The 20,148-nt window shown below is 31.2% G+C and overlaps 1 protein-coding gene across 1 annotated transcript; it reads left to right on the top strand.

Annotated features, from left to right (window-relative positions):
- Positions 1–3,283: 3,283 nt before the first annotated feature.
- LOC145642325 (proline dehydrogenase 2, mitochondrial-like) lies at positions 3,284–6,056 on the top strand. The gene is made up of 4 exons (XM_081693458.1): positions 3,284–4,125; positions 4,722–5,370; positions 5,469–5,709; positions 5,838–6,056. Exons 1-4 carry the CDS (start codon positions 3,550–3,552, stop codon positions 5,878–5,880), a joined length of 1,509 nt encoding a protein of 502 aa, XP_081549584.1. The 5' UTR covers positions 3,284–3,549; the 3' UTR covers positions 5,881–6,056.
- The last annotated feature ends 14,092 nt before the right edge of the window (positions 6,057–20,148 follow it).

The following is a 20,148-nucleotide window of genomic DNA, read 5'->3' as shown; positions in this document are numbered from 1 at the left end:
TCCATGATCTTTTGGAATCGAAAAAAGGCTTTAAGTGAGACTTAAAAACAAAAGTTGCATGGTCAATATTTATGTTGTACCGCTTCAAAGTTGAAAGACAAAAAATCTAAATTCAAAATAAAAATTGTTGCAAAGTTTAAAAAATGTGTAATGAACATGGTAAGACAGCTCAAAAAATAGAACAAAATCCAGGTTGTAGGGAGATTCATATGCCATTCATTTTGGGCCGTCTATTTTCTGTCATGTTGTGCGGCCTTTAATCTCTTCACAACCGATACTCAAGGACGAACGTTGATTACTATGTCAAAATTATTTATTTTTTTTCCTACATTTTTCAGTAAACTTAAGAAATTTCATTATTCATTAACTTCCCAAAATTAGAAAACAACAGTGACTACCTAAGGCAAAGGCTACCATCATCAACTAGTGCAAAACTATAGCTATTTTCGAATATGACCTTGTTGATTTTTATTTTTTTTTTTATTTTTTATATTTTGAATTATTGTGTAATGAAATTAGTATTCTTTGTCTCATAAGTGTTCATTTCAATTAGAGGTAGCAACATAAACGTATAAAATCATAGGGGTAATTAGGTGAGCAACTATAAGAGTGAGCTCTTTTCACAAAGGTAAGCTTATTCGGTTATTCCTTATTTTAGTTGTAATCTGAAATTGATTAATCTTTATCGTCCTATAATTTATTTTTCAAATATGTTTAAATTCAAAATAAGTGAAAATAAGGTTAACAAAACAAGTCTTTATTGAAGTTTGTATTACGGAGTAGTAAAGGTGCATGTGGCATGTTCAATCAAGGCATTGTATTCGATAAAAAAAGTAAAAGTACAACTTACAAGTACCAATAAGTTGTGAATTACTCCAAATTAAAGTAACCATAATATATGTGATGGAATGGAATATAAAACATTGAATACCTAAATCAGTCGGTACCAAGAGATTGAGGGATATCTTAAGTGGTTTGAGCTCCTCTCTTAACAGAAGTTTTAATCACAACCTGAAAGTAACGATTATTTGAAATTAAAAATAAATAAAATAAATAAAAAATTAGCAAATCATCAAATCTGAATGAAAACACTCCTACTGTATAGTGGACTGAAAACCTATGATAATGAGGGGTATGGAAGAAATAAAAAAAAAAAATTAACAAGTTGCAATCTAACTAGTTGGACCATGGAGCAACAAATCAATAATGTATTACGTACGTACGTGGTCACGAATAATTAATATAGATAGTGAAGATTACTACAACTAGATAACATATTTTATATGGTGGGACGTGGGATTAACGATCGTCAATCAACTAATCACTCATGAGTCATGACATGACATGACTAGTTATATGACATACAATCACTAAAAGAATGTACTACATATATACTCCCAATGACCCTATGTGTGTATGTTGTTATTTCTTATACTACCTCCGTTTTATATTATTTGCAACGATTAGATATTTTTCCTCTTTATTTTATGTCAAATCGTTGTAAATAATATGAAATAATGTATTATATATGCTGATCCAAGATATTTTAGAAAAATTGTTATCAAATTAACCTTTTTTTTTTAAAAAAAAATTATTTTTATTAAATATGATATCATAAGACTTTTGGTGCAGTGTTTATTGAGACTAATTTGGTACGAGTAAAAAAAAATTAATAATAATAATAATAATAATAATAATAATAATAATTGTTAATTATTTACGACAATGTCATATTAACTTATTGAATTTATTTACAGTTTTATCACTCGATGATAAACAAAAATTAGATATTAAAGTTTCCTAAAAAAAATTAGATATTAAAGTAAGATTTTAAATAAATAAATAATTAAAATGTTCGTAAAATCAAAATAAAAAAATTAAAGTGAGATATTTGAACCGTAACTTAAAAAAAATAATAATAAAAAAAAAAGAAAAAAAAAAGAAAAAAAAAAAAGAAAATACAATGAAGCATGCTTGACGGACAAAATTCTAAAGGGTTGAACGTTGAATAAACTTAAGGTCATAGTCATACGAAATTAAGATAGTCATAAAATAAAATGTAAGGGGTGTATCTTAGTCAGCACCACATGCCAATTAACTTAATGTTTATCTTTTTAATTAATTCAGTTTTAAGTTTGAAGTTGAAGTTGAAGTTGAAGGGGTTGCCACTTTGTTTTGGCAATTTGACAACTCTCCCTAATTAGTTGCAAGTCGGTGTTTCTTTTTTCAATTCTTAAACCGACCAACATTATTTATTACGCGATACTTTCAGTACGATTCAAGAAACTCTTTTTATTTATTTACCGAGTTTTTTTTTTTTTTTATTCAATTCAACTTCAATCAGTTCAGTTCAGTTCAACTCAGTTCAGCAAATGTGAACCGGCTCTAATATATTAAGTTTTTTTTTTTACTTATGACTCTTGTGACTATGAAAAAAAAGGTGTTAATAACTAATAAATGTTGTAATTTTACGAAACAAAAAAAGAAGTACATTGTACTCGTATTAGTCATAAATGACTGTATATTCGTACGGAGTACTAGTACTAGTTAAAAGGAGTGATTATGGAAATATGAAGCCCTAAATGTAAGCTCGTAAATTCTCAAATTAGATTAGTTAAATATAGTACTCGTAGAAGGATTCTCTTTTTCTTTAATTTAGTAGACTATTAGTTGCGTTACTAATGAAGTAATGAATCTTTTATCTTTAGTAAATACATTAAAACAAGTTGTAAAAGTTAGGTAAGAGATCAAACTTTAATTATGATAATCAACATGTGATTTTATGATTCATACTTTTTTTTTTAAGGGTTTTATGATTCATACACTTATGAAGATAATCCTCGGTAATACTATTTTCAACATTATGTATATATGTGAAAAGATTTGTTTCCATGTATAAATTACTAAAATGTGATACTCGTATTAGTTTTTTCCTTTTATTAAGGTTTGTAAATTGTTTCCGATGCCAAATCAATGTGATTTTATACAATAAATTGAAATCTCATGAGTTTTTATAGACATGTCACATGATTTAGAAAGAAGTCCGTATTTAATTTTTAGAAAGCAATATCACTTTTTTTTTTTTTTTTTTTAATTTATTTGCATGGCAAGAACACATAGCTGTAATCATAAAGAACATAAACTTTCCACGTAATATAGATGTGTTTTACTCCGTATGATTCAATGCTGACGTATATAAGATTCAAGGAATCCTCACCTTGAAAGATTCCCTTAATTAGTAAACAATAGACCTGTTATTTCGCTAATTACAGCTTCAATACAGCCTTTTCTCTCTTCAACGGCTCAAAAAATTAGTATAACCTCAAATTTTAACTGTCTTTTTAGTCAATTTTTAAAAACAACTTACCCTAATATTTTTCAATATAAATACACCCTTTTTGTTCTCAACTTCAGCAACTCACAAAAACCTTTTTTCTTAAAAATACAGAGAAAAAACAGAGAGAAATAAGAAAACAGAGAGAAACAGAGGAAAAACAGAGGAATTTACAGATAAAAAACAGGGGGAAAACAGGGAATTCTTATCAATTGATGGCAATTCGATTTACACCAAAGCTTTTTCAGAGATTTAGCCAAATCACAAAGCCTTTAAATTCATCTCCTTCTACCTTACCAGTTTTACCCTTCAATTTCGATGAAAAACCTGAATCATTCGTTGTGAAAAAACCCGAAACCGGAACCGAAACCGAAACCGAAACCAAAACCAATACCAAAACAGAGTCCTCAATTCTGAATTTTGAGAATACCCAAGAGTTGTTTTCAACTTTTTCAACCACAAAATTGATAAGATCAGTGTGTAATCTTAACATGGCATCAATTGATCCTGTTGTTGATATGGGTATTTGGGTTATGAGATCAAAATTGCTTGATGTTCCTGGATTTCGTCAGGCAATTTTAGGGTCTGTTAAACATAGTTTTTATGAGCAATTTGTTGCTGGAAAAGATTTGAAGGAAACTAGTGAGACGGTCCAAAAATTATATGGTGATGGATTAAGAGGGATGTTAAACTATGGATTAGAGCATGCTTATGATAATGATTCATGTGATCAGAATTACAAGACTTTTCTCAATACTATTGAATCAACCAAGTTATTCCCTCCATCTTCGGTATGTTTAAAATTTTTATATTATTTTTTTTATATTTAATCATGTTTTATTTTTGTATAATTTTGATTGATTGAGGTAAGTTTCTTTATTTAATTAAAATATGTTATTGGGTATTTTTGTTGCATGATATTTGCCTTTTTTAGGACTTATTAGGTAGGTTTGCATGGCACTTTTGGACTTTTGGTTTGGTTTGGTTAAGTTTTTGTGAGGATATGATAAAAAAAATCCGGTGTGTGTACTATATGAGTATATGCTAACAAGTTACATGGGATATTGGGACCCAAAAACCCAAATATCTACTACAGCAATCGTACATCGCACGAGGACTAATTATGCATGGTCCGGGACCTTGCACTTAAGGTGGAGGTCTCGCGACTAGGCCAAGGACGACTATATCAATCGAGGCATGATGCATGGATGATGAAGAGATGATGGAGGCAATAAGATTTCAAGATGAGAGGCAATTCAAAGAAGATCTGTAACCAAACCAAGATAAAAATTTGCCAACTTTAATGTGTGACACGTTTTTTTGCATCATTTTTTTTAGCACTTTTAGAATTTACCTAATAAAAGTTTGTTACTATTTCTTTTGGCAGGTAAGCTTTGTGATAGTGAAGATTAGTGCAATTTGTCGTATGGACTTGTTGGTTAAAATTAGCAATTGGCTTAGATGGGAGAAACAGAACCCTTCAATTAAACTCCCTTGGAAACAAAACACGTTACCAATTTTATCCCATATAAGCCCTTTATACCATACCCTAGACAAACCCGACCCGCTAACCCGACAAGAAGAGCAAGACCTTGAATTAGCCCACGAACGATTATCTAAACTTTGTCAAAGATGTTTAGAGCTTAATGTACCGTTAACGGTTGATGCCGAGGACACAAAAATTCAACCCGGGATCGACTACTTGACGTATAACTCGGCGATTGAGTACAACAAATTGGGTGACACCCCAATTGTGTACGGTACACTTCAAGCGTACTTAAAAGATGCTAAAGAAAGAATGTTAATAGCAACCGAAGCTGCTGAGAAAATGGGTTTACCAATTGGGTTTAAGATTGTACGAGGTGCTTATATGTCTAGTGAGAGCAAGTTGGCTGCTTCACTAGGGTTTGAGTCTCCTATTCATAACACTATTCAAGATACACATGATTGTTACAATGATTGTGCATCATTTATGCTCAATAAAATCGTTAGTGGGTCAGGTGCCGCAGTCCTTGCTACCCATAATGTCGAATCAGGTAATTTAAATGAATATTTTATGTCTCACAAATAATACCCTTTTCGTTACCTTTATATGTTGTCTTTCAAATGCTGATGATTTGTTGTGTTATCTTAGGGAAATTGGCTGCGACGAAAGCGAGGGAATTGGGGATAGGAAAGGAGAATGAAAGGCTACAATTTGCTCAATTATATGGAATGTCGGAGGCGCTTTCATTTGGGCTAAAAAATGCTGGTTTTCAAGTGAGCAAATACTTAACATTTGGGCCAGTTGAGGAGGTCATTCCTTACCTTTTAAGAAGGGCTGAAGAAAATAGAGGGATGTTGTCCTCTTCTAACCTTGATAGGCAACTCATGGGGTATACATCAATCTTTTGTTTTTATTTTGATGTAACATTATTAATAGTTTTATTATAAGCAAAAAAAAAATATGAATATTGTTTTTTTTGATGTATGATCTAACTTTTTTCTAACTTGATTTTTGTAGGATGGAATTGAAGAGAAGAATGAAAGGTTGTGTTGGACTGTGAGAGACTGAAGGGTAAATTTGCTGCTGCTTGGATGTACATAAATAAATTAGAACTTTCTATTAAAGAAAGTAACACGTTTTTTTGGTTGTAATTAAATTCATTTCTCAAGAATTGTAAATGTTGATTTACTTCTTGTGATAATGATAATTTTCAAGTGGATTTGTTTATAATCTAAATATTGTTCTTTGAATATTTTGATGATTATGAAATACCACTTAGAAATTAAAAAAACGGAGTAATCTTTAAACCTATAAAGTCATGTCAAAATACGATCTTTAAACTAACGTGTGTCAATTAAAGCCGTGGCTCAATCTTGTAACTTGTGTGAATTTTTTGAGGCAAGGTAAACCCATTAAAAGTGATTTGTACCTTTGTTAATAAGTGAGAATAAATTAGTGTGAGGCCACATATACATGTGTGTATCACTTAGTGAACGATCTGTTGATCTAACATACATGCATAACTGCATAAGCTATAAAGTAACACTTAACTTGAGTTGTAAGTTCTTACTATTTTTAATACGAGAATATCCGAGAATAAGTTAGTGTGAGACGATCTCACATCTACACGTAACTTGCTTAAAATCTAAAAAAAGCAATTTAGTATATTTTAAATACCATTATAACTTATCCACTTATTTCATAGTTTGTTATAGAGGAAGTCTTTATCAAGTGGCCCAAATAGTCTAATCTTCAAAAGCTCATATGAGTCATATGTAATTTACGATCGATGTAGATAATGGTTGATTGAAGAGCTATTAGTCTTCCTCAAAATATTAATTAGTCATGCATGAAGCACATTCATTTTTTTATGTAATTTTTTTTCAAACTATAATCGATTAAAGAAAGAATATTTCAAAAATGTTACTTTCTTCCAACTATATGTTCAACGCTTAATTAATATTCTAAAGAATGAAATGTCTAAATTGTTAATAGTCATTTTCTTTGACAAATTATTTTCTTTATTAAAGTTCATTTTAGATTGGCAAATATTTGAATAAGAAAAATAATTTTGAACCAATTGCTTTGATAATTATATAGGCAATTTATTAATTACCTATAAAATGTAAAATTAAAATTGATATATCATTTTCACGTATTTAATATTATCATAATATAGTACTCCGTAATACTTTAAACAAAGTAATAGATTACTCTTCACTTATTCAAATAACTAATTTATGAATGGTTCAATAACACTCCGTGTCAACTAAGTAATTACCAAATATCTTACTTAACACATTCATTTGAAATTAGCCTAATAAGTAAATTTGATGATTAAATATTTAAATTACATTATTAGATAATTCAAATTAGATGAATAAAACATACCTTAATTAGTAATATAATTAGGTAAGAGGATGACATATTTCCATAATTATACATTGAGCAAATTGAAAAAAATTGGTAAGGGTTGGGCAAGAATTAAAGTGAGATTGTTGGCAAGTTGTAAAATACGACAAATTAGAGGTTGTAATGTCTAAGTGTGCTTCCCGCGTGATAACAGCTGCTGATGTTGATATGATGTGGAATTCCAATCCCTTTACACGCCAAATATTCTTTCCTTTGAATTAAATTTATAAGATAAGATTTGGAAGCATGAATTAAAGCATGATTTTAATTGAAAAGTATCCCCATGATGTTGGAAAAAGCGTTTTGGCATCTTGTTCAATTCTTCTAGAGGTCTTTTTAATTGATTTGGATATAATTTTGTATACTATCACCTCAATAATGTGCTGATTGTTTATTCTTATCAATCAATAAAATAAATATGAAAAGCTTTTAGAAACGGGACATGGGACACATAAGGGCAAGTTCTGAAAGTAAACTGAAATTAAGCTGAAGAAAACAAGTTCTTAACTATGTTTGAATATGACGTAGGATTAACTTTAAATGATTTAATAAAATTTTTGCACTGAATATAATATATTTGTTTGATGAAGGTGTGATGAGATCGAGCCCAGGTTAATCTCTTTAAGTTTATCTCATCTCACAACTTTATGCATTTATTTTTATTTCACTTTTATCATTTAAAAAAAAAAAAATAGATTAGATTATGAGAGGAGATATATTTATAAATTTATCTTAGAGAGAAACTTGAATTTTCTCATATTCAATGAGGGAATGAATTGAACCAATGCCTTGAATTGAATAATCATTCTATCTCAATGAATATAATATAATATCATTTCATTTCAACTAATATAATGCTATTCTGTCAATCTATATTATCATTTGTTGAATGATAGTGGTAAATTTAAAGAGAGAAAGTGATGGCATAATAGTGCTAATTTTTTTTAAACACATGTCAAATTAAAATAAATAATAACACGATTAAAATATAGTGTTATTGATTGATTGAGGATACGAAATTGGGAGTAATTGTTATACTTTTCTTTCCAATTGATTGACTGACGATTTCCATTAACAAAACATTTAATTGCCATATGCAAAATATGAGTAATATAATTTTTGTAGAGAGCAAAGAACTTAACCTACAAAGTAATTAGAATGATTATAACGTGTTAAAACTAATTTCTTGCAACCATCAACTAAAAGCTAGAAACAGGGACAACCGTACCACTTGTTATCAAAAGTTCAAAACAAAAACCAATAGAGTACATCTAAGCTAGTACCTCTTCTAAAGGAATTTCCTTAAACTATGGATCTTATATCAACTAATTTTTTAACGTCTGCTTTTTTTCCTAACTTAATTTTTTTTTAAAAAAAAAATTACCAATCACATATCGAAGACTAAAGATTTCATTACATGCATACAATTGTCAACTTTTTTCATGTGATGCAACAACTATATATAACTCTCTTTAACCTTGGAATTGAAGCAAATCATCCAAAATTCAGTGTTTTCAATAGCTTAAAACAAAAAACACATTTTCTTTCAAAGAAATTAACAGAAAATGAATAACTCCTCTGAAAATCTTGGTGTCCATGCTGGTGAGGCCAAGGGCCAAGCCAAGGTAATAAAACAACATTTGGTTTGTTTTATATATCGTTACTACAAAGTTAAATAGGATATTCCTTATCAACTTACGACATTTTTTTTTTTGACAACCAGAAACTGAAAGAGAATATTTTGACAATACTAAATGAATACAAGTTAAATATCTAAGTAAAATATAAAAAAAAAAAAATATAAAGCAACACCCGTCTCTGTGAAGTGGTGAACTAATTAACATCTACGACGACCATTCAAAATGGTTGCAAAATAGTTTAGATGTTAATGAGTTTAGTCGAATTGAATAATGTTTTGTTAAAAATCACCTACTTCGTATAACGTATATTATAAGTTTTTATATTTATTGGTTTGGGTTACAGGAGAAGACTAGCAACATCTCAGAAAAGGCTAACAATGCTGTCCAATCTGCCAAGGAATCATGCCAAGAGGTCCATTCTTATTGCCCTTATACATCATTTTTTACAACTAGTGTTACATTTATGAAATTATATGTACATATATATATAAACTTATATTAGGTTATGAATAATATATGAATTTTGTGTTTAATGTAGACCGGAGCACAAATGCAAGCTAAAGCACAAGGCGCTATGGAAGCAGTGAAGGATTCCATGAGCAGCAGCAAATAGATGCAGTTCATTAATTACATTTCGAAAATTATGAGCCATTGAGGAAGCTTAGCTTGACTGTGCCAGATTTTCTAGGGCATTTTTTTTTTTTTTTGGTTTTCTCATAGTAATTTTGTTAATCTTGTATGCTCTATTTAAGGAGCCATGCAAATAATAATCTAGTTTCTTATTTGTTCTTCTTAGATTAGATAATTATATAAATTAAAAGTCTTGTGAATTACAAACCACTGAAACCAGGTTTACGTTTTACCGTAATTTTTACTATAAGATTGAATTGAAGTTTGAATGTAATTATAATTTAGAGACATCATTGTTCCTTAAGCTAGCGCAAGTGCACAAAATTAATTGTGCATGAGATTATAAGATTCTCATTTAATTTGAGCGTATTATAAGGCTTTAACAAGAACTAGTTAGAGTAATAGTGTGTCACACACGTTTAAATCTCCATATTAGCATATGAGGAAATTAATTAAACAATACGGATAAACCGTCAAGTCACATATTGTACCTTTACAAGTTGCAACATAAGGATTAAGGATGATTTGTTAGTCGAATAAAAATCATCCTACTAATTTAATTAGAAACTTATCTTATTGTGAAATTTTTGCCCTTATCCGAGCTAGAACTAGCAAACCTTCAATTAAAGGACTCCATGTCTCCATTTGATAAATCTCTCGTAATTATTAAAGAGGATAATAAATTTCCAATATACGGAGTACTATATATAGAAGTATATAAAGTATTAAAAGACGGATATTTAAGGGCAATGTAATGATAATATCAAATATTGTATTGGGAAAATCTTCACCACGTTGACATAAAAAATGGTTAATGTAGAGGTGGAGCTACATTGTTGAAGTATCAAAGATTCAAAGATGTATCTTTGATATTATCTCCTCATAATATTTATCTAATAATGTCATAATGTGAATTATATCTTCGAGTAAGGGATATTAATATTACTAGCATAAAGAAAAGATTATGAAGATCATCCTATTGTCAGAGTATACATGCAATAATGCAATAGAGAAGTTAGGTGATTTTTTTTTTTTTTTTTTTTTTTTGTGTGTGTGTTTAGAGAGCCACAAGGGTGGGACGTGAGAGTGAGAATTGATCCAAGGATCTCCTGGAATCGGGAGGGAAAGTTAGGTGAATATGGTAATATTCATTTTACGAGTAATATACAGAAGAGTTAATTGGTAATACTTCAGGCCTTCAGGGTACATCTTTGAATTGGGCCTTATGGCTCTCTCTAGGTAAATAGGCCAAGTGGCCCAACCCACTGGCTTATTTTAAATAACTTGTCATGTCATTTTTGCTTACCCAATTCGAGTATATCAGCCCATTTGGACATTGATAATATAAGTAAGTACTTCGTATATTTTTAGGGGACCAATTGTTCATAGCTTCATAAGTAGTGTAAAACTACAAGAGAAATAGATAGATGGGCATGGGTCTAATTTAAATCTGAACATTAAGTATTTTTTTTTTTAAACTCGTTGTTTTAGGAAGCTAATGAAGTGGTTTAACTCATCTTGGCCCGTATTAGAGTGTGAGTGGAAAATGTCTATTGATTATAAAATATGTAATTGCTGCTGAATTTCTTTTAGCTAATAATAAAAGTTAAAATTATTGGTTGCTAATATAAAACATTGAAGCACATGTTTGTTTTTAATTATAAAATATGTAAACTTCAATAAACCGAGATTGAAGGGGAAACCATAAAAACGTACACCCTCCTATTTCCCCTCCAAACTTCATCTCTAACCCTAATCTAACGATTACATTACCACTTGGCAAGGAACTAATCAAACTAAATACAACATTATTATTATCAAAATATAATTGAAATATTTTTAGATCTTCCAATTCTTAATTTTCCTTGAATTATGGATCATAATCAACATCTTAGCACCATTTGTAAGGAGGACATTCCACAAAAGTATCAACCACTCACTCGATCATAAAAAACATCTATAAATACACTCCTTTTCTAAGAAGCAAATCATCAACACTTGAGTTATTCACAAGTAAAAAAAGCAAGAAAACCTTTATCTTCTCAAAAAGAAAACACAAGTTCAATACATAGAAAATGGACTCACAGAACATTAACTACCAAGCTGGTCAGGCCAAGGCCCAAACCGAGGTAAGAATTTTGAAACTTTTAATTTTGTCTTAATTTTCACAGTTCAATTCTTAAACATGTATGCACTTGTACTAATTCTTGTTGAGTGTTATCTCACAGGAGAAGGCTAGCAACTTGACAGACAAGGCTAGCTCCGCTGCCCAATCAACCAAGGAATCCATTCAAGAGGTCCGTTTCTAACTTCTCTTATTTTAAACCAGGTCTTGTGTGAGACGGTTGTATAATAAGACATGCACTTTGATTATAAAATTTTATCGTATATATTACTTTCAAGGGTGACATATTTTCTCCCATGCTAGAAAATTCTTAATTCCATAATTTGATTACATATTTACATGTAGGCTGGAGCACAAATGCAAGCTAAGGCACGAGACACAATGGATTCAGTGAAGGAAGCCACCGGAATGAACAAATGAAGCACCTAACTTTATTTGAAGTCTTGGCTACTTTTTAATGAATCTAGCTTTTTTAACAAGTGGGGTGAAGCTAGAGCTTCTAGCCATTTTTTTTTTCTAGTACTAATTAAGTTTTGGTGTTTTTAGGGTTTATTTGAATTTCATCCTAAAAAGAGATGATTTATATATATACTCTAGATATCCAATGTAATATCGTTCTACTACTAGTTCTTCGAACTTCTTATATAATATGAAGTGAAATATTATTTGCCTCAATTATTTCGATTTTCTCTTAGCACCTTAAGTTTTGTTAATTTTCACTATGAGAATTATTGTTTACTTTCAAATTAACATCATCTTGTGTTATTACTCAGTACAAATAAATAATGAGAATTGAATGTTGTATGCTCGTATTATTTCTTTCGTTCCTTCTCAATGTATAATACTTATTGTCAGATAATATAAACTCCTTCATTAGAGTGATTTCCATTGATCAATATTTATAGGGTTACAATGAGAAACCTAATCATATTAGGTAACTATAAGATATGTACAGATATCAAAGATAATCTTATACAAAATATATCCTAAACCTAGGATGAGAATATTGTATGGATATTCTCTATCACACCCCCGCAATCAGAGCGGGAGAAAATCGGATGCTCAGACTGGATCTGAATCACGCATCGAACGGCAAGGATAGTATAGTAACCCATGATCAAAAGAGAAGTAGTAGACGTGTGCTAGTGATGAGGATGAGAAGCAACAACCACGACCTACGTATAGTAGAGATATGCGCTTTTAGGCCGAAGGAGAAGAGTCACGCATATACTTGGGCCAAGTTGCAGATCCAGAGAAGAATAAGTTAAGGGATCAAACCATCATCGGAGAGAAGACACTACACTACTACGTGAAATCACAGTTGAAGAAAAACAAATAAAATTGCGCAAGAAAAGATTAAATCCCACCGCTTGAAATTAATCAATTCTCAAAAGAGAAACCAGGTAGCAAGAATTAATACTCCACAAAGATTCCAAGTGCTGCAACAATAAAAGGAGCTAACTTGATAGCAAAAGAGATGTGCAAAAGTTGACCTTATTGTGATATACCACCACCAAAACAAAATCTATGTGATTATGTGTAAAAAAAAAAACCAATAAGGCAATGTAAGAATCATTGTTGGTCATGGGGAGGTGGAAATAGAGTGCGGCACATGGAGTAGGTTGGCAGATGTGGTTACTGCCAGTAGTGGGAGGCGGTAGTGTATGCGATTGCCAACAACAACGATGGAGGAGGCTTTCGCGATTGCTACGTAGGAGGCACAAGGTTACATAAAGATTCTAAAAAAACTTTGAGAAAAGAAAAAAAATCTATATGTGTGTTTGCGGAAGCATAAAAAACTTTGTATATCCCGCCGGTGGGTTTAATTTTCTAACCCACCGGCAGGGTGAGAATTTTTGTATATGATCCCAAGATCTAACCTAAGCTGTGATACCATGTCAGATAATATAAACTCCTTCATTAGAGTGATTTCCATTGATCAATATTTATAGGGTTACAATGAGAAAGATAATCTTATACAAAATATATCCTAAACCTAGGATGAGAATATTGTATGGATATTCTCTATCACTTATAAAAGTATACAACATTATGCCTTTAATTTCACTAGTTTAAGAAGTCGTGATGGATTGAGGTTTATTTATGATTTTGCTCATTACCATAGAGAAGTTAATAAATATTTGAGCATATATATATATGATATTTGTTGGGTCTACTAGTTTCCACCATTAAGAGTGACATTCAAATATTTTAGTTTATCGATAATTTTCACTTAGAGTTGTTGTCATTAAAAAATGAAAAAAAAAAATATATGATATTTGTTGGGTCTACTAGATGAGAAATGAGTTAAATATTGTAAAAGCTTTTTAAATAAGGAAATTGAGCAAGTATTTAAAAACAGCCAAAAAAGAATAGTGGAGCAAGTATTTAAAAATAGAGGGAATAATAAACAGCTAAGTGTGTGGGAAGTTGATGACATCGTATGAGAGGGTGTAGGGAGTGATGCATAGTCTTGGCAAAAATTTGTAAGATATATTGGTGATGATCAAGTGATCAACCATCTTGATTTCTCTAGAAATAGTCCACTAGCAACTTTATCTCAAAAGTTCTTATAATCCATCCACTCCAAACACCTATAAATAGTTAAATAGTTGGAGTGTAGTTTATTTCCACCAATCCACAAACTTTGTCATTCAATGTACAATTCCATACTACCCACTAAACTAACTTCCTTGTTCATACTTTCCTCCTTGTATAATTCCATTATTCATTTTAATACTCCTTACTGAGTTCTTTATTTGTTTATTTCTCACCTTAATAAAGTATTGTATTTGTACTCTCATTTTAATATATTGGATTTATTTTTCAAGTGTTCGTTCGTTGGGTGTTATTTTCTTGATAACTCTTTTTTTGCCGTTTATATTCAATAATTTCTTGATTAATTACGTTTCCACTAGCCCTCTTACCCTTACAGCCTGGAATATTGTTGCAAAACAATTTAATTGAAAACAGATTATTGTACACAAAGTTCGACTCTTCTCTTTAATTTCTAGAATATATACCAATGGAAAACTATTGGTAATCGGTTTTCTAATGGCTTTATACTCATTTATGGATGGATCAATTTGGCCATCTATATACAACTAATACGGAGTACTGTTTTATTATTGTGTGCGACGATAAAATTAATTTAACAAAGGTATAAATAATCTCTCCAAAACTATTTATCGAACAATGTAATGGTTTGAATCAGACATTGTATGTGGAGTGATTGACGTTAAGGTCGTTAGAAATACATGATATTTCAAATCTGATATTAAAGCACCAAATCTTGAATACCTACCTTTGCTCACGGGGGCAAATTTTTATCTTTCCGACGGTATGGCTGATGAATTTAATGAATTAATAAACAATTATGATACAATAATTTTGTGACTTGTAGGGGTGAAAGTTCGGTTTTCGGTTTGGTTTTTTGCCCAAACCGAAACCGAACCACCATATTTCGGTTTCATGATTTTCCAAACCACACCGCACCACTTTAGCTTTGAAACCGAACCAAACCAAACCACCTAAATTTCGGTTTTCTTAAAAAAAAAACCAAACCGCACAGAATTTTCCTATCAAGCATCATAAACATCAAATTTTGCAAAAAAACCGAACCAAACCACCCCAATCAAAACCGAACCGAACCAAACAAAACCAAACCCCACCCAAACCGACAACCGAAACCAACCCAACCAAACCCCACCCACACCAAACTGAAACCACCACCACCAATTTTTCACCAAATATAATGGAAATTACCAAAATAAGCACAAAAATTTCTAGAAATCATATCATATAAATGGATTTATTAAAAATTCAAAAAAAAAATAAAGAAAATTAAAAACAAGAAAACATACCTTTTAACCTAAAAATGGCCTTGAATTTCATATCGAATTTGGTTTAAAACGGTCAAATTCGACCATGAAAAACTCTAGATCTAGAGATTTCATGGTCGAATTTGACCATTAAAACCTTCGTTTTGGCCAATTTTCGCAAATTTTGTACGAAAACCTTCGTTTTGACCACAAAAATATTTGCTTCGATGTAAAAACCTTTGTTTTGGCCAAAATAAGCGGAATTTGTGACATTGTGCTAGTTTTGATATATAGACAAAGAGGAGTAAAGGCTAAAAGAAAGACAAGAAAAAGGAAAATAAAAGAGGAGATAGAAGAAGAGAAAAAAGAGGAGATCGAAGAAGAGAATCAGACTCTCAGAGAGTGAAGAGGAGAGAGAAAGAGCAAAGAAGATAAGAGGAAAGGAGAGAGAAATTACGGAAGGAGGCTGAAAACAGATTAGGTTTTTTTTTTTCTTTATATACTCTGTAGAATTGGGCTAGGGTTTTTTAGGGTTGGGCCGAAAATTCGGTTTGGTTTCGGTTTTTCGGTTTTTCATTTTCCGAAACCGAAACCGAACCATATAACTTCGCTTTCTTCATTTTGCAAACCGAAACCAAACCACTCTAAAAAAAAAACCGAACCATATTTGTTATTCGGTTCGATTTTTGGTTTGGTTTGGTTTTAAACCGAGTTTGTTTCACCCCTAGTGACTTGTGTATTGTCAAAAAGATGGAAGAAAGTATGACTCAAGTCTCTGTACTTGACTTTAATGAGATAGCAGAATATTATCATATATCAGCGCATTCGTTGTGTGACAAGGCAAAAATTTGTTACAATAATTTTGTGACCAAGGTTTTAGTTGAGAACGATATCTCTTATATACAACGTTTTCATTACGAATTCTCTTGTGATGATGATATTGAAAACTATGAGTCATAGTTGAATGTTGCAAAGAAATGTGAATATTTTGAGTTTGATCTAAATTTTGAAATTAAGGGGTGTGAAATGTATATTTTTTTTGACAAAAAATGGAAATTGTATATTCTAGTCATCTAGTGTAATAAAATGTGCAGTTCTTGATTTTTAATATCTAAACTTACATATTTAACCGCATATGTCTTTAATTACATTATTTACATACTATATTACGAGTCTGTTCTCATTGACTGAACTCAGCTGAACTGAACTGAACTGAACTGAACTGAAATGAATATTTTATAAGAGAAGGAAATTAGGAGCTGAACTGAACTGGACTGAACTGAACTGAACTGAGCTGAGCTGAACTGAACTGAACTAAACTGAACTGAACTGAATTTCAACGTAAGAGAACAGGCCCTACTATGTCATAAGAAATATACTTATCAACTCATAGTTAATTTTGTTTACCAATTCTTTAATTAAAATTTTGATAATTTAAAAAACCCATTAAACAAATCCAATAAAATTATAAGTTAATTTTGTCTTCCACTAATACACTATATGTCAATTATATGTAACTCGTACCAATTACCAAATCTATGAATCAGTCAAAGTATAGATTTAAAATTATGGATGTTCTTAAAATATGGATCATACAACAACCTTTTAACACTCAATTTGTAAGGATCTCATTTCACAAAACTATCAACCACTCATTTAATTTCCAAACATACCTATAAATTCATTCATCTTCTATTCAATAAATCATTCACACTTGAGTTTTTCACAAGAATTAGAAACAAACCAAAATATAAAAATCTTTTCCATTCTCAAATACTAATACAAAATGGACTCACAAAACGCTAGCTACCAAGCGGGTCAGGCCAAGGCCCAAACCGAGGTGATTTTTTTTTTATTTCTTCAAACCTTTTGTATCTTTGATTATTTTATTTTAAAATTTTTAATTATGTACGTATTTAATATATTTTGATGATAATCGGATTTCTTATAAAATGTTGGGAATTCATAGGAGAAGGCAAGTAACATGATGGACAAGGCTTGTTGTGCCGGCCAAGCAGCCAAGGAAACCGTTAAGGAGGTGATTTCCATTTGCCCTACTCTATGTACTTTTTATTTCACATTTCATTTAATTATACTTTGTATTTCACAAACAAATTTAAATTACACGGTTTATAATTAATTATCACATTGTCCTTGTTATTTAATTTATAATAATCACTAGGAAATACGACTACTTTTATTTCGAATATTTTAAGATATGTAAACAATATCGATATGTTTAAATTTGTCGTATACTCGTATATATATTTATAGTTTGGTGTTTTATTGTGCATAGGGTGGATCACAAGTGCAAGCTAAGGCAACTAGCGCTATGGATTCAGTGAAGGAAGCCACCGGGATGAACAAATGAAGATCTTAATAATTAACTTTGAATTATCAATCTAATTTTGTTAATAAGTGGGTAAAGCTTGCATATATGCATGTATGGCAATATGGCAAGCTTTCCTAGTACGTAGTATCACATTTTTATAATTTTTAGGTTTTTTTATTCATCTTAAAAGTGCCTTCAATCCTCAAGAGGCTCGATGTAAAATGCTATGGAGTGAATTTTATTGGCCTTGATAAATTGATTATCTATCTCGATCAAATTTCTATTTTATTGGCCTTGTTAAATTGATTATCCCAATGTAAATTATGAGGTTTGTTTGATTATAGAGTGGCTTATTAGCCAAATAAACACAATACGGTTCATAAAAAAAATATGTTTAGGATTCAAATGTCTGTATTTAAATTAAAGTGTCGTGACTCGTGATTAAGCTATTTATAATAAGAATGTGTCAAAGTAGATCAAGTATTACATACAAAGTATCAACTTATGATTAAATGTTGATCTAAGTTTTACAAGAGATACAATACAATCGATAGTAATGACTATCGATTGTGTGAAAGGAGGAGCCAGTTGAGAATTACAATCAATTGTGTAAAACATCGAGGTTTAAAAAAGGCTAATAAAAATTGCCAAAGTTCAAACTATAACTAAACTAAGGTTTAAATTCAAGTAAGTTCAAATTTAATTAATTGAATTCAGACAAATTGAATTAAACAAAGTAATAAACCTAATAATTCCATGATATAAAAACGGAATATAACTAAACGAGTAAATATAGGGTGTGTTCGGTGCTAGCGTTTGAGTAGCTTTCAGTGGTTTGACTTGGTCAAGCCACTACTTAACAAAAAGTGAGTGTTTGGCAAGTAGTGGTTATGGTAGCTTTTAGTGGTAAAAGTAGTTTTTATAAAAAGTTTAAAATATTAGCTTTTGAAAGTAGAGGTAGCTTTTGAGGTAGCCGTTGAAAATTTAATCTATAGTTTTTGATATAATATATTGATTTTTATATGTAAATGCTAGTCAACCGCTATTTTACCGAACACTCATACCTAAATCATCTATCTTCACAGCTACGACTTGTTGACAGCTAAAAGCTACCTACACATCTTACAACTACCTTCAAAGCTAACAGCTACCTTCACAGCTATATTTTACCGAACACGCCCATAATTAGAGCTGTCAAAAGTTTACTCGACCTGAAATACCGACTCAAACCCGATTATTAACTGACCCATCTGAACCCGAAAAAATGGTGACCCTAACCCGACCTGAAACCAACCCTAGACCCGAGTTGACACGAGTATGTGAGACCCGAACCCGAACATGAACTGACCTAGCTTAGAGATGACCCTACCTGAATGTAACCTGTAAATTATTAACCTGAATCGATCCCGACTTGAACCAAAATTGACCCAAACCCGTTTTAACCCGTCAAAACTCGAATTTAACCCGACTTGTTACTAACCTGACCCGAGTTCAACCCGACCCGTTCCTAACCCGATCCGTATTTTAACCCAACCTGTTACAAACCTGACCCGAAATCAACCCGACTTGTTATTGACCCAACCCAAACTTTACATGACCTATTACTAACCCGACCCAAAAATTCAACCCGATATGTTACTAACTCGACTCGAAATCAACACGACTTGTTATTGATCCGACCTAAATTCAACCCAAATTGATCCTCACTTGATTTCATTTCAAATCACCTTAAATAAAATTTAGACCACCTTATTATAGTTGATCAAAGCATTTTGTCTAGGGAGACCAAGTCGGTCCATCCAGGCCAGCAAAAGAAAGGAGTTTCATCCTCAAATTTAAGTGTTAAATATAGTATATATTTGTTGTATGGTCAAAGAAGATAATTATCTTCCTAAATTATAGACTATAGTTCCCTAGTATATTGTCAAATATATTAAAGTCAAAGGAAATAATTAGCTTGATAAAAATGATAATTATCCATTTATAGTTAGTTGAACCCGAATATGATCTCACTTGGAAATGAACCGACCTGATTGTAACCTGCAAATTATTGACTTGAACATAACCCGACTTAAATCCGAGAATGACCCGACTTGAAAATGACCCAACCTGATTATAACATGCATATATTATTAACTTGAACCGAACCCGACTTGAAAATGACCCGACCTGATTATAACCCGCAAATTATTGACTTGAGCCGAACCCGACCCAAACCCGAGAATGACCCGACCTGATTATAACCCGCAAATTATTATTGACTTGAACCGAACCCGACTCGAACCCGAGAATTACCCTAACCCATTTTAACCCGTGAAAACTTGAATTAAACCCAACCTATTGTTCACCAAACCCGAATGTAACCCGA

Source organism: Chenopodium album, chromosome 8 (genome assembly GCF_948465745.1).
Source record: "Chenopodium album chromosome 8, dcCheAlbu1.1, whole genome shotgun sequence".
NCBI classification, from domain to species: Eukaryota; Viridiplantae; Streptophyta; class Magnoliopsida; order Caryophyllales; family Amaranthaceae; genus Chenopodium; species Chenopodium album.
This window is presented reverse-complemented; position numbering and strand designations above follow the sequence as displayed.

Coding starts and splice junctions, on each gene's coding strand:
- LOC145642325 (XM_081693458.1), top strand. CDS start 3,550: ATGGCAATTCGATTTACACCAAAGCTTTTTCAGAGATTTAGCCAAATC. Junction 4,126..4,721: donor AGTTATTCCCTCCATCTTCG/GTATGTTTAAAA, acceptor TTCTTTTGGCAG/GTAAGCTTTGTGATAGTGAA. Junction 5,710..5,837: donor CTTGATAGGCAACTCATGGG/GTATACATCAAT, acceptor TGATTTTTGTAG/GATGGAATTGAAGAGAAGAA.